The following is a 15,248-nucleotide window of genomic DNA, read 5'->3' as shown; positions in this document are numbered from 1 at the left end:
ATTTGAGCAACAATGGGTTAAAACCAGGGGGCATCCTTCAGGTCTCTGTCGTGAATCCAACACGTGACTTAAACTGCCATTTTTTGAATTCCCATAGACCCCATGTTAAAATTCCCAACTTTACAACAAAATAAATACATTTAGAGCCTGGTACAAAAAGTGTTTTTGGTCTATGTAGTTAATTATGCCCTTCATGAGAACTTTAAGGGGGTGAATTTTTTGTAACTCATCCGTTTAAATTATATTTAGCGCTAAAGTTTTACATCATTATGACCGCTTGAGTGACAGCTGAAGGCTCCGGCTACTTTGGGCTCCTCACAAACTTACTGGTGACATCACGGACACTATGTCCATATTTTTTTCAAATCTATGGTTAAAACAACCCAGTATTTTGGGTTGATGAAACAACCTATGTTAAATTACAAGCCTAGGGACTGGGCTTATCTCTTTTTGACTCAACGCTAGGTTGAAAATAACCCATCATTGTTTTAGTGTACTGACTGAGGTATATATTTTTCCATAGTATTACCTAAACACATTTGGTTGACCTACTCAAATGGAGTCAACAAATTTAGGTGACTTTTCAATATGATATTTTATAATTGAAGACGTGTAAATCTCAATATCAGCCTCCGTAAATAATCTCAGCTTCTTCTCAGCGGTCTTCATGACTGACCATCTGGAGTTAAAGGAAAGATCCATCTGCTGGTCAACCAGGCAGCTCTCACTCTTATAATCAGACAGTTAGGTCAGTGGTAGATAACAGAGATGCTGATAAATGTGCTGTTAGATTGATAAGTCAGCGTGAGGAGAACCGGCCAACTGTTATCTGACACAGGAGATGTGGAAAGCATTAAGTGCCTTTCTCCATCACGATTACACAGAAATAACATTACGAAAAAAGTATATTTGTACATCATTTTCTGAGAGACATGTTTGTTATGCAGAAGTCTCCTCCATGATAGTGCTGCATGATTCTTGCTAAAATGTGAATTACAATTTTTCTCTATGGGAAATGCGATCACAATTTTCTCACACGATTCTTATTTTTTTCAACAACAACATTTATTGCACTCAAGTAAAAAATGTGCTTTCAGTTATAATAAGGTGTCTTAAAAGTGTAAAACTTTTCAAAAACATCTTTCTCCAACTCAGCTGTGACTTTTATCCAGAGATAAAGCGTGAACTCGACAAGAGATGCTATTCGCAGTGTGGCGTTGCCAAGTCCTCTGCTTTTTTCAAGTTTAGATTTGGGGAACTGTAAAATGTTTCCATTAGTATTTTTTTGCGGGTTAAAGATGAAAGGATTTTTTTGTATAGTCATTGGGCTGCTTTTGGGCTAGTTTTGAATGTCCATTGGGATGGTTTTGATAAGCGAATCTGGCAACCCTGGCTGTGCACTTGTGCAGACGTTCAGTGGGATTATATAGAATGTACATGTAAACAAACATTTCAATCAGATTGCAATGTTTAGGGTGCATGTAAACTATGGAACGTTTTTGCGGACAATATTAAAAAGGAATTGCAAATGGTATTTGCAATTGCGTTTCAAACTTGTGGGTGTAAAAACTGTGACTTAATTCAAACGCAAATGCAAACTGTTTGCATTTCCGTTTACGCGAACGTACAATATATGCCAAATTTCAAATGTAAAATCAAAGTCCATTTGCAATTGAGTTTCCTATGTCTTTTGAGTTATGACCCTTCCATATTTCAATCTCAATTGCAATTCATAATTTGCTATTTCACTTCCTCTAGGGTCGCGTACAGATCTTGCCAAAACTCAAATGAAATCGCAATTCTCTTTGCATTTGCGTTTCCAATGCCTTTACTTAAACTTGTCAATCACAGTGTTGGGGGTGGGGTTATATTATAGGGCGTGTTTGTATTTGGAAGCGACATCACTCACAGTCGACCACGCTTCACTGCGCTTAAACGGCCACAAGGGGGAGCACAAGAAAAGCTAAAATGATTACGCAGAAAATTTTTTATACATTAAACTATATAATACCTCTGTTATATTTCAGCAATTAAAAAATAAGCTTAAGCACTGTTTATTAACTTGCATAAACTTGCATTAACTTGCTAGTAAAGAAAGATGCCATTTTAAAGCATTTTAATAAAAAAAGAGCTCATTCTGTGTTAATCAGATGTGATATGAGCTAGTGAAGTATCAAGTAAATGTGGGCACATTACTTTAATTCATGCTAATAACATTTTATTTTAATGAAAGGACGGGGATGACTGGCTTCTAATGTGTTTTAACTGAGAACAAAAAACACGCGCTTCTTGCATTCTCCTTCAATAAATAAATATTCTTTCTTCAGGGTTCTAGCATCAGTCCACATACATTTTTCTCACCCTCTCCAGAAATATCGCATTTGCAGCTTTTATCCTGTTTCCCCACGACGATTAATGACGAGAAACAACTCATGCTGCACCTGACCTTTACGAAAATTAACCATGGTTTTACTACATTAAAAAAAAACATGGTTTTGACAGCCACGGTTTTCAAAAATCATAGTTAAACCATGCTAGTGTACTAAAACCATGGTTTTGCTGATAGTAATCAATACACCGAAAACCATGGTTACTTTTACCACAATAAAACCATGGTTAATTTTCGTAAGGGGAACTTTGGGACCGCTCGTTGCTGACTCCGTTGAGCCACCGACCACTCTTTGTTTTGTCAGACAGATTAACATTTTTATATTGTTTTACTAAAAATACCAAGGTTACAAAATCTTTGTTAACCTTTTGAAGAAATTTTGGTTATATGATATTTTGATACATAATAGACTGCATTCATTTTATAATACATTTAGTCAATAGGGAATGTGGAGTTGACGTCACGCCGTGTGGCATTATGAGTAATCCGCCATATTTGCAGGATCGCCTCCTATCCCGCTGTATTTGAGTTAGTGTGTTGGAGGTTGTTTTTGTATTTTCTGTTAAGATTTTAATAAACTTCGATATGTTTGGTCAGTACTGCTCGATCAAGAACTGCCACAGCAGGTCACACGATCGTTCAGGGAGGAAACTGAACAACGGAATACGTTTTTTCAGCTTTTATTTGGGGGAAGCCGGTGGAGGAGCTGACGAAAAGACGCCGGATCGCGTGGTTTACCTGCCGCAATCAGGAGAAAAACTTTACTTTTCAAAATAAAATCCCTGCATCAGCGAGAGTGTGTTTACTGCATTTTCAGTCATTCAGTAATTTGTGATTAATAAAAGCAGAACCACTTAAATTGTCTTGTTTTAATGCTAACACTGTCAAACTTACTTGTAAATGTAAATTATGTAACGTTATTTATTCATTTCTGATCAACCTCACCACATGATTTATAAAAATAAATCTTTAGACAATTTTGACGATTATAACAAATATATTTTATTAAATGCAATTGCTCAAACCCACTGCTTGTGAATGATATAATGCTAGCTAAATATTTAGCATTTTGTTTGTTTTAATAACTTGGCCAAGAACAGAAGTGCCATCTTATGAACATGTGTTGATTCATTGCACAGAATACAACGGATATTTTTTTTATAGAATCATTAAGATACTTAGGTATTAATACATTGTAAGTAAATGGCATATATCTTTTAGCTGGTTTGCCAACCGTCGTAAAACTCTGAAAGAAGAATGTCATCTTACTATGAGCTTGAAGGGATTTATAGCTCTTAAAGTCCTGCAAAGTGTATGCACTCAATCCAAAAACAAGGTAATAATAACAGATATGTAAGCGGAGGTAGTGCGTCTGGATCCGTAATCCAGTCATGGGCTGCTAAATCATATGGATCTGTTGTTTATTTGTCCAAATAAAGTTTTTTGGCAGTAGCACTTAGTTTCTCCCGATAGGGTCTCTTCTCTTTTTCTTTCAAACTCCTCAATTTCTTCGGTTCTTCTTCAAGTTTACCTAGTTTTAGCTTAACACACACACAATTAAATGGCATAGCGGTCGGCGGTGCCTCTAAACATGGCGCCCACGTCCCATAATGCAACACTGCAGTGACGTACATTAACATTCCCTATAAGTCAGCTAAATGTTCATATGTTATTTTTCTGATCAAAATATCATTAAGCATACTTCATTGACTGATTTATAAAATAATACCCTTTCTAATAAAACAGTGTTTAAAATAATACAGTTATGATACACTTCTAATAATTCACTTATAGCGTTTGACATGAGATAATGTCAAAACATTCTGCCATATTATTACTGACAAAATCAATTGAAGGTCAATAATCAATTAATGAAGATGCGTTCCTTTAATTCATAAAACTCACACTTTTGAAACGGTGCTTATCTGGTTAATAATTGCTGCAATATAACTGAGGTAATATATAATTTAATGTATAAAAATTTTTCTGCGTTATCATTTTAGCTTTTCTTGTGCTCCCCCTTGTGGCCATTTATGCGCAGTGAAGCGTGGTTGACTGTGAGTGACGTCACTTCCAAACACGCCCTATAATATAACCCCACCCCCAACACTGTGATTGACAAGTTTATTGGAAACGCAAATGCAAAGAAGATTGCGATTTCATTTGAGTTTTGGCAAGATCCGTACGCGACGCTAGAGGAAGTGAAATAGCAAATTATGAATTGCAATTGAGATTGAAATATGGCAGGGTCATAACTAAAAAGACATAGGAAACTCAATTGCAAATGGACTTTGATTTTACATTTGAAATTTGGCATATATTGTACGTTCGCGTAAACGGAAATGCAAACAGTTTGCATTTGCGTTTGAATTAAGTCACAGTTTTTACACCCACAAGTCAGAAACGCAATTGCAAATACCATTTGCAATTCCTTTTTAATATTGTCCGCAAAAACGTTCCATAGTAAACCGTATTGTCGTAACCTTCAATCGGATTTAATTCAGTTGGATTGACAAAATTTTGCACATGTAGAGATATCCAGTGTCACCTACGTGTTGTATGGCCTGAAAATGAGTAATGAGGATGAACTGCAAATTTTCATCTAGAGCCCGACCGATAAAGGATTTTGATGGCCGATACCGATACAAATGTTTGTTAGTTTTAAAATCCGATATTCCGATATATATATTTTTTTATTTCAGAAACGCGCAACAAAACATTAACAGATTTCCCTAACATTAGTTATTTGTAGTTATTTATGAGTTTTAACTAAAATAATATGATAATGCATTTAAAAAGAAACTTGTTTCTTTTATTGTCTCGTGACCAACTCACCATGAACTCACTTAACCGTTGTTCTCTGTGCCCGACTCTGGCTGGATCAGCAGGTTGCAGGATGTGTGATTATTATACATGAGTGTTGCCATCAGGGAGGTTGTAGAGTGCCCTCTGGTGGACAAACTATACAACGGCAACACTCATGACTTGGTTGAAGGCTATTTCATCGGTTTTGTTTTTTTTAAATATTCATTTATCGGCCATTATGAATGCAGATACCGATAGTTTGGAAAATGTCTAATACCGGCCGATAATATCGGCCTGCCAATATATCGGACGGGCTCTATTTTCATAATTCAGTGAACTATCAAGTGAAGATTTAATAACTTGCAGGCAATTCAGAAATACAGATGGAGAAATCTGTTTACATGTATTTTACAAAGTATTAAATAGAGGATTTCTGCAGACTGGTGTTTATTTGAAATATAATCTATTTATTAATTTTTTGTTTTCTCTTCTGTTTTGTAGATCTGTTTACGATGATCAACCCAACGCACATCGAAGGTTTATGGAGAAACTTGATGCCAGAATACGTAACCATGACAGAGAGATCGAGAAAATGTGTAACTTTCATCATCAGGGCTTTGTTGATGCCATCACAGAACTGCTGAAAGTACGAGCAGATGCAAAGAAGCTTATGGTGAGTAGAAATGAGAAATAAATGCGATGTCATTACTATGACTATTATGGATGAGCAATGTAGTTCTACAGCATTTAAAAAAATTATGTAAATAATTATGTTATTCTCCAGAAAGCAGAAGTTTGTCTAGCTATGTAACTATTACGAACTAGTTTGTTTTCTCAACCCTGAGAAGAAGGTTTGGACCAGATCTCATCTGTGATGATTTTGTTATTCGACTGTAGGGTTCAGTAACACTCCCCTGACCTTGAACCGGAATGACACGCCAGTTCTCTTTAGCTCTCTTTCGACTTCCCAGAGCAAAATATGGTCACCAAATGGCACAGGAGCCGGTCACCAAAACCTGTAATTGCAGCCAGATTATATGAAGCTTATTCAGATAACAAGAGAGCACATACGGCATCAATGAGAGGTCACTGGGCTTCTTTGTTCACGAATCAATGCGATTTTTAATAACCCCAAGAAGGGCTTCCTTATTACGATGACCTAATGAGACGTAATATGTGGGAAAGTCCGAGGCCGTGCGGTCTCTGTGCCGGTGCAGCCGTGACGGGGTCTTCGCATTTGATGTTAATCAGCCACCCAGCGTCCGCATTCAGCGTTGGAAACAGAAAAACGAACGTTTAATTACCAGAAAACGCTCCCCGCATTTCGCCTCATACAATGACTGGCACATAGAGCTCATTGAAGTTGTCCACAAGGGACCACTGGTCAATTGGGTCATTGATTTGAATTGTTTGACAGGGCCAGAGGAACAACCAAAGTTCAAAAATCCCAAGTAAATTTGAGAAGTTTGTCACAGAATCTGTTAGAAAGGGCTGTCAGAAGAGATTACCACCCATAAAAGCTCCCGGCCGAGCAAAAGTTCAAGTTCCCTCTGCGTGTTTAATCTGAATTTGCGCGTCTTTGTTTTTGACTCCTCATGGAGTCTGATCTGATTACAGGGGTGAGCAGTTACAACAGGGAACTGTGGGCTTATTTGTCTAACAAAAGTGATATTATGTTTTAAGGGCCAAGTGAGCGACACCAATCGAAGACTTCAAGACGCCGGACGAGAGGTATGACACAGTCTGGCTTTGTTCGCATGTCTGCCCAGTAGTGACGATTATTGGGCAATAGTGCAGAATACAGTCTCATTAATTAAGAGGGCTTTACACTCTTTGACCTTCCCTTATGTAAGGTGACGGCCCAAACCGAAGAGGTCATCCGATGTCGAGTTCAGCAGAGGAACATGGCCACCACGGTGGAGAAATTACAGCTCTGCATCCCGGGTGAGACGCCACTTTAAAACGCTTGTTGGAGTTAAAATCTCTGCCGCTTTCTGTTACTTATTTTATAAAGTCTAGTGTGGCTTGTAAGAGCTCCATATTTATCATCATGTCCCAGAACTTTTCATTAAAAATTAATCGTTCCCAGGTTTCTTAAAACAGTAATACATCCAGTTCTTTATTTAACAAAGCAGTTTGTTTATATTTTACTTTATCTTTCTTAGACTCATTTTTTACTCGTTTAATAGTACGCCGCTGGTTTGATATTAACAGAAAATTTTATATTCAATGGTGGTTTTCAAAAAGCAATGTGTTGGTCGATTCTGTCGATAAAAACATTTAGCTATAGTTTGTTTTGTCTATTTATTTTAAAGCAAGAATAAGCATTTCAGACTTGAACAAAGTGGTTTTATATCATTGAATGAGCAATAAGCAATACAAATTAAGTTTATTTCCTTTTTGTGCATTTTTATTAATTCTTCCTCTTTTATTTATGTTTCTGCAGTCCTGGAAATGTACAGCAAACTAAAGGAGCAACTTGAATCAAAACGGTAACGTGTTGTTCACAGACTTTTACATTTGTTATATTTATTTAGTCATCCGAGGTTTATCATCATTGAGAGGAGTTTGTACATAAGTGAAAGGGATTATGGTTTGACTCCAAAATGCAATTTTTGCAACCCTGTTACCAAAATTTGATATACAGTATGTCTGAATAAACTTTTAACAAATCATTTTACAAATCATTCACTTTAAATAAACATGAAATATAAATGGAAAAATTATGTTAAAATGAACAACTAGGCTCAGTCCTGAACTGTAAATACAACACGTGGCAGTTTCCCGCAGAGGTTTTAGATCAATCAAGGACTAAGCCTTAGTAAAATTTGGAAATTAAACATACTTTACAAAAAGCATTACTGGTGTGCAACTTAAGAAAACAATGGCACTGATATATAAAGGTATGTCAGTGCAAGATGTATTTAAATTACGGCTGCTCAAACATGCATTTTAACCCCATTCACACAGCACTTTGATCCCAGAAAATTTCAGTAAAATTGGCAGAGAGGCTTCTGTGGAAACACAAACACGTCCCGTAAATGTTCTGGGATTGCTCCGTAAAGAAGACCTAGTAACATTCTTGTAACATTCACGGAAAGCATTCTGTGTGAACAAAAGGGAGAAACAATGCCAAAAGGGGCGTGGTTTAGTGAGGATGTGCGTGTCATCGCAACAAGAAGTTATGGTTCAGCTGTTTGACATAGGGATTAAAACGCAGATCAACATTAACAACTATAAAAAATGTCGGCAAACTGAACTGCAGCAGAGATCTAAATAAAATGCTAAATAAAATGTACGTGCGTGGATTCTCGAGAGAGAAATCACAGAAATGTAAGCAAACTTCAGACACCGTGTAAAAAATACGTTTTTACCGGACCTTTATAGTATGTGTGTAAATGCATGTACAGATTCCGGAAAATCATTATCAGTGTAAATCAACCAAAAAAATCAAATGATCCCAGACAAATCCCGGATGCCTTTTCCATGTATTTTTCATAATCTCTGTGTGAATTGGGCTTTAGGGCACACTATTCAAACCAAACCGCGCCTGGGCGCATTTGACCCCCAAAGCCTGGTTCGTTTGACTAGTGTGATCACTCTTTGGGTAATCGCGGCCTGGCCGGCTTGCAGAGGTGGGCTGGAGTGTAGTTCGCTTGAGCTCAGTCGCTGAGCGCAATTCAAAAGGAGATACGACAATTGTGTGAACACTCACCTTCATCTGCCTTCATAAAAAAACGTCTGATGTACGCAGCAGGGTTATGTGAATGTCTGAGCTGCATACGCAACAGATCAACTAAGCAAAGAACTGCGTTCTTAAGGACGTGCTTAACTGACGCTTACGCTTACGTCTTTTGTATGTACTTTCTATTAGATTTATAAATGATATTAATTAAAGGATAAATTTTTATTTGGAGAATAAATATTAATGCATTTATTGTTTGCTACAGCACAATGGTTATTATAGTAAATAGTAAGTTTTATAGTCAAATCATCATGGTATTTTTTTCACCATAGGCCTCTCATGTCTTATAGCTTTCATTTTATTTTGTAGATACTACTCTGCATTGAAAACCATGGAGCAGCTGGAAAACATTTATATTCCCAGAGTGAGCCAGTACAGATTCTGTCAAATCATGGCCGAGACGCTTCCGAAACTCCGTGAGGAGATTAAGGAAATCTCCATGTCTGACCTGAAAGACTTCCTGGAGAGCATCCGAAAGCACTCGGATAAGATTGGGGAAACTGCAATGAGACAGGTGGGGATTTTTCAGGGATTATTTGCTTCATTCGTTTAATACGGTGATACCTAGCGGTTTTTAATTTATTTGTTTTGTACAAAAATAGAGTATATTATAGAAATTACTATAAAATAGCCCCCAAATAAAATATAAAGAAATTTTACTGTGAACTACACAACAATGTACAACATTTAAAAATGGCATAAGCTGAATAATCACTTTGACAATATTGGTTTCTGTCCCTTTAAATGAATTTGAATGGTCTTGCCCACGGCATCCAATTACTTACCTTACGAACAAACCTGTAATTACTTTATTCTGGTCTGGGTCACATTTTACATTACTTCTACCTAATTTATTCTACCATAATATTGTATCATTGTTTTACTATTTGCATGATATTGTTTGCATTTAGCGTTGTTGTCCCTGCTGCTTGTCACCCTATTAGAAGAGACCTGTGACCCACCAGTTTCATACAGTTTAAAGTGACTATAATGTACAGCAGGCTTTTACTGTGAGTTATTTCTGTGTTCCCTCAGGCTCAGCTTCACCGTACATTTAACAGTGCAGTACAGAAGCAGGTCACCCTTACCTGTGCTAAACCTCTTTACGGTCTGAACGGCCGGACACCACTTCATCACAACGGCCTGAACACAGAGGAGGCGGCAGATGAAGACGACGCAGATGACGAGGTTTGATCCAAATTGACATTTTGTATAGAATGTGTCCATCTCTAATATTGATTATTATGACCAGCCCAACACAGCATGAGCACAGATATAATATATATATTAGAGCTGCACGATTCCAGGAAAAATGATGATCACGATTGTTTTGTTCAAACTTTTGATCACGATTAGAAATCACGATCATTCTCTAATTGAAGAACTTCTATTCACTTCAGTATTTTTATTACACTTTACAGCCATGTATAAAATATTAGGCTATATGTTATATATTATAAAATATTTTATTGTTTTGAAAATATTCACAGATCCCATTCTCTTTTTAAAACATTTAAAATCATTCCGCTAAATTCTGCATAGATTTTGCAAAAGAAATCAGCAGAAATAGCAAAAATAACTCCTTATACTCCTTAGATTCTAGACCGTCTGCTTTGTGCTTGTTCTTTACTGATTAACCGCGACGATTGTCTTTAACTTATCGTGGGGCGCACATATTGTAATCATGATAAAAATACGATTAATCGTGCAGCCCTAATATATATATATCTTTGCTAATGCTGTGTTGGGCTGGTCATAATAATCAATATTAGAGATGGACACATGGTGATTTCTTTAAGGAAAATACTAAACTGGGATAAGAAACAAATAAGAGACAATAACTTTGTATCATTATAAGTATTTTTTTATAGCAGTATGCAGTGTTTTTTCTGTTTATAAATGTTTATGAAGCTTTAAATGTTAATGATTTTTTCTTTAAGGTTTTGACGGCCCATGATCTAGTGGATTTCTCACCTGTCTATCGCTGTCTTCACATCTACACTGTTTTGGTAATTTCCACCATCTTCTTCATTACAAACACACACAGTGAACACAAAATGACATGAAATTATGTTTGGGTTCTGTAGTAGATATGTGCGTTTGTTTTCATTGTTTCATATTTCACTAAAACAATTTTGGCAACTCAGACGTTATTGTCTTTTATAAAGCTCAGGGATTTTCAAAGTTTTGACTGTCATACCATCAATATTATTCTTACTTTAAACCAAACGCAAACTAACGCGAGGTGAGAGCGAGTTTGTAAGCGCGTTGCCGCGCAATTTCACCGCTCATCTGGTCAAAAGTCGGACCGCGGCGTCTCATGGGATTGACCGAGCAGTAACCCCTGTTTAACCGTATAAACAAAGCAGTAAAAATTTTAAAGCTTAGCCATTCAGTTTGTGCACAAACTGGCCGTGGGAAGAGTCGAGTTCTTCACTCATTGCTTTAGTTAATGAGAACACTGCCGAGGGCGCTCTTCAGCCACACACACACAGAGAGAGATCACAGGTGGTTTACATTGACAGATGAGTGAAGATACAATTCACTTGGCCTTTATTTCTCAGTCAGTGGGATGAAAGTTTTGATATGTTTATATTAGATGAATAACATGCATGTGCACAGGGAGAGCTTAAACCAGTAAATTAAGTCTGCTCCATGTGGCATCTTAACCTGGCCAAAGTCGGGCCATTTAGGGCGCACTCACATTATCCCAACCAAACCAAACCATGCCTGGGCGCGATTGCCACCCCTCCCTACTCCCCCAGGTGCACGCACTCACACTGTACTTCTTATCGATCCGAGTCCGGGCGCGCTTTCGTCATTAAGATGCGATTGTTTTGAAAAAGCAGGAAGTGAAGCGCTCTCTTAACACTGGAACCCACCGTAATGATAAGTCTGTGTTTTTTTATACGGAGTCGTTTGGTGCGCGATTACAGACAGCCCTCTCACATGTCATCATATTGCTTAGTTGATCTGTCACGTGTGCAGCTCGGACATTCACGTAACCCCGCTGCGCGCATCAAAAGGTTTTTACGGAGGCAGATGAAGGTGAGTGGTCGCGCAACTGACATCTTCACCTTTTGAATCGCGCTCAGGCGCGATTGCGCTCACACCACAGCCTTCCGCGCCTGAGCCCAAGTGAACCGCGCTCCGGCCCACCTCTGCAACCCGGCCGCGGCGCGATTAAACAATCCGCGCCCGGGCGCGGAACAAAGCGATCACACTAGTCAAACAAACCAGGCTTTGGGGGTCAAACGCGCCCGAGCGCGGTTTGGTTTGGATAATGTGAGTGCGCCCTTAGACGTTAGGAGATTTTCATGGTTCATGCTCGCACTATTGCGACCACCACTGCAAGCATACCAGAGTACGCTTGAGCATACCGCACCATGAGTATGGTATGGATTATCACACTAGTCAAATGAACTTGATTTTGGCCACATCCACATGAAGCCAGAGCTTTCCCTTTCCAATACATTTCAAAAAAAGGATTTAAAAAGACATTAAAAAAAAGACGTTTGTAAACAGTAAACATAGCATAGTCTCAAGAAATATCTGCATACACAAACCAGTATGTGGCACTGTAATTCTGCCCCTGAAATGCACTTACAACTGAAGGGCTGCCCCCTAATAGTCGACTAATCATTAGTCGACCAGGAGAGGCTTGTTCTAATACATTTTATTTGTTGAATAATTAAAAACTCTTTGATTAACAGAGATGTGAGGTGAAGTAAACATTTCTAGAGGGTAATTTTTGAACCAAAATGTTGAATTGCAATGTTCATGTATTATTCTTTCAACCTCAAAAATATAGCTTATCATTTTTTAAATATAAGCAGGATTCAATATTACCCATGTCCGCTAGCGCTAACGTGCGCCATTATCAGGCACATATTCAAGTGTTTGTTTGTGTGGAACTGCGTACACGGTATCAAAATAGCAAAAAGCCTTTGCCAAAAAGTGAGGAACGCTATAACTTGCTAGATCTGCCAAGCACCTGAATCTCCATCTCCTCAAGCACGGATTAGCCCGGATGTTCGTAAAGACGCGTGTGTTACGACTTTTAATACGTGATAATGCGGATAAACTCTTCCTCTCTTATAGTAGGCTGTTATAAGACTGAGACCCGAGGAGAAAGTGACACAGGGGAAATCCCTGTTGTATATAATGTATATACAATATTTAGTTTTTTTGCTTTGATTGTTTCAATTTGCTGTAGGATATTCATTTATTGGTTTTAATTTAATATGTAGGACAAATTTTTGATCTGTAAATTCGTCAGCATGTGTATTGCCACTGATATTATTTTCCTTTTAAGTGTTTTAATTTGCGGTACATTTATTTATTAATTAGTTTCTAATTAAAAATATATCCTACCCTTATGAAATGTATTTAAAGAATATTGTAGAAAAAAATATTAAATTATAAAGGCTATTTTTGTATTCTAACCTCATAGTTTTCATTTGATGGTAATGCTGTCGGTTTTCTTTTGAAGTATTCAAATTTGCTGCATATTTATTTAGTAATTTGTTAGACATGCAAATTTATATATCCTAAATTTAACAAAAATCTAAGCTGCAGAGCCGGCTGTGCAGAAATAGACAAAAATGAAAAGAGGTAAAAAGCTTGAAAAATGATATGTGAACCCGCCAAATTACAGACAGAGGCGTCATGCCCATTCAAACTGAGGGGGCACCTGCCCCCTTGGTTTTTTTGAGCCAATGGATTTTTCATCCAACCTCAAAATCAAATAAGCGTCCATTAATCTGTTATTTGACTTTTAATCTGTTAATATGCACAATATTATACATTCTGTGCTGCATCCTTGTCACTTTTCGGAGATTTTCGCCGTTTTGATAGTGTTTTGATCATTTTACATTACTTTTATTCTGGCGGCAGCTGGCGCTGCAGTCAGAGCGCAGTCGCAGACGTCATCAGTGTCTGGGCGCGCTCAGGAGCTCTCTGAAGTTGCTGGCTTGCTGCTGCATTTGGCTATCTGAGGAATTAAAACGTGTTAGAAACGCTCACAACATTTCCAAACCCCAGTACGGTAATGTGCAGTTAACCTTCTCTGTGTAGAAAATGTATGGTTTTAAATGTGACCGTCTCAACGTTATATTAGCAGAGATTCATCTTCTTGGCACAACGCCAAAGTTCGCCAAAGTTCACGCGGGCGCGGAATCTCACATGCTCACATGAGGTAAAATTTAATGCAAAAATCCGTTCCTCTAATAATTTTATCTAAACATATTTTTTAAAATCATTATTGAACATTAAAATCAATCACGTGGCTATAGCTTATGTCATTTTCGTTGTTTATATACTTTATGGATTTAAAATTACATTAATTTTATATGATACTGTAGTTGTTGTGCAAAATGCATTAATGACACAATTAAACAAGCCATTAAGACTTAAATAAAACATGCCGTTTCAGATGTGAATATGATGCAAATGTGTCATTATTCCGATTGAATAGTATATGATATGAAAGTAGTCATCACTTTTATTTTGGAGGTTTTTGCATGAAAGCAGGGGTTTTCAGATTGTTAGAAATGTAAGTGCCATGGAAAAGACTGAAAGCTCTATAATATTTCGTTTGATGTCTGTGTATGCACAAATTTCTGTGAGCTGTTGACACTGTGCCCCCTTAAAAAAAATTGGTGCATGACGCCCCTGATTACAGAGATGCTGATTCGCACAGTACTTTAATGATGATAGGACCCATGGCGACCCAAGGGGAATTTTTACCTAAAAAATGACAGACGTGGCCGATTCGCATGGAATTAAGATCACAGACAACCTCCGCAATTATGACAAATGACTAGAGGTCACTAGGTAAAACGAATCCTGTTTGAATGGAGCATAAGCTGTACATTTTAACTAATGTAATACTTTGCATTTATAAATTATTTAAATTGCCAAGCCGCCTGAGTGCTTAATTTAATTTTCAAAGGCTTATTATTATGGTTCAGTATGTCTCTGTAACATAAAACAATGTTAGAAATGTTACACACACAACGTTTTTTCTTATCCCTGAGACTCAAACCATTATCAGATACCCCCTCCACTGTATATATATTTCAATAATAAATTAATATCATAAACGTGTGAAATTAACGACTACTGGTCGACTAGGAAAATCTTTGGTCGAGATCAGCCGTAAAAAACTAAGAATTTGTTTTTGTTGTCTTTGCTGTTATGTGACTTTGCTGTTAGCAGTGTCGTACTAGGGTCAAAAAAGTTGGTTGATGACATAATCGACTCACAAAATATACGTTTTGGCTGTACACATGAAACCGGAAGGGTGTC

General features: G+C 37.4%; 1 protein-coding gene across 4 annotated transcripts in view; it reads left to right on the top strand.

Moving 5' to 3' along the window:
- Positions 1–15,248, top strand: part of exoc6 (exocyst complex component 6) — a 60,085-nt gene that overhangs the window by 9,371 nt on the left and 35,466 nt on the right. For all 4 annotated transcript variants that reach the window (XM_065253652.1, XM_065253651.1, XM_065253650.1 and 1 more), the window contains exons 2-8: positions 5,696–5,867; positions 6,878–6,925; positions 7,048–7,138; positions 7,641–7,686; positions 9,249–9,453; positions 9,975–10,127; positions 10,880–10,948. In XM_065253652.1, coding sequence (XP_065109724.1) covers positions 5,696–5,867; positions 6,878–6,925; positions 7,048–7,138; positions 7,641–7,686; positions 9,249–9,453; positions 9,975–10,127; positions 10,880–10,948 — 784 coding nt within the window. The remainder of the gene's footprint in view (positions 1–5,695; positions 5,868–6,877; positions 6,926–7,047; positions 7,139–7,640; positions 7,687–9,248; positions 9,454–9,974; positions 10,128–10,879; positions 10,949–15,248) is intronic.

This window comes from Paramisgurnus dabryanus, chromosome 1 (genome assembly GCF_030506205.2).
Source record: "Paramisgurnus dabryanus chromosome 1, PD_genome_1.1, whole genome shotgun sequence".
In the NCBI taxonomy this organism is placed as follows: Eukaryota; Metazoa; Chordata; class Actinopteri; order Cypriniformes; family Cobitidae; genus Paramisgurnus; species Paramisgurnus dabryanus.
The sequence above is the reverse complement of the archived record's forward strand: the minus strand, read 5'-3'. Positions and strand labels throughout refer to the sequence as shown.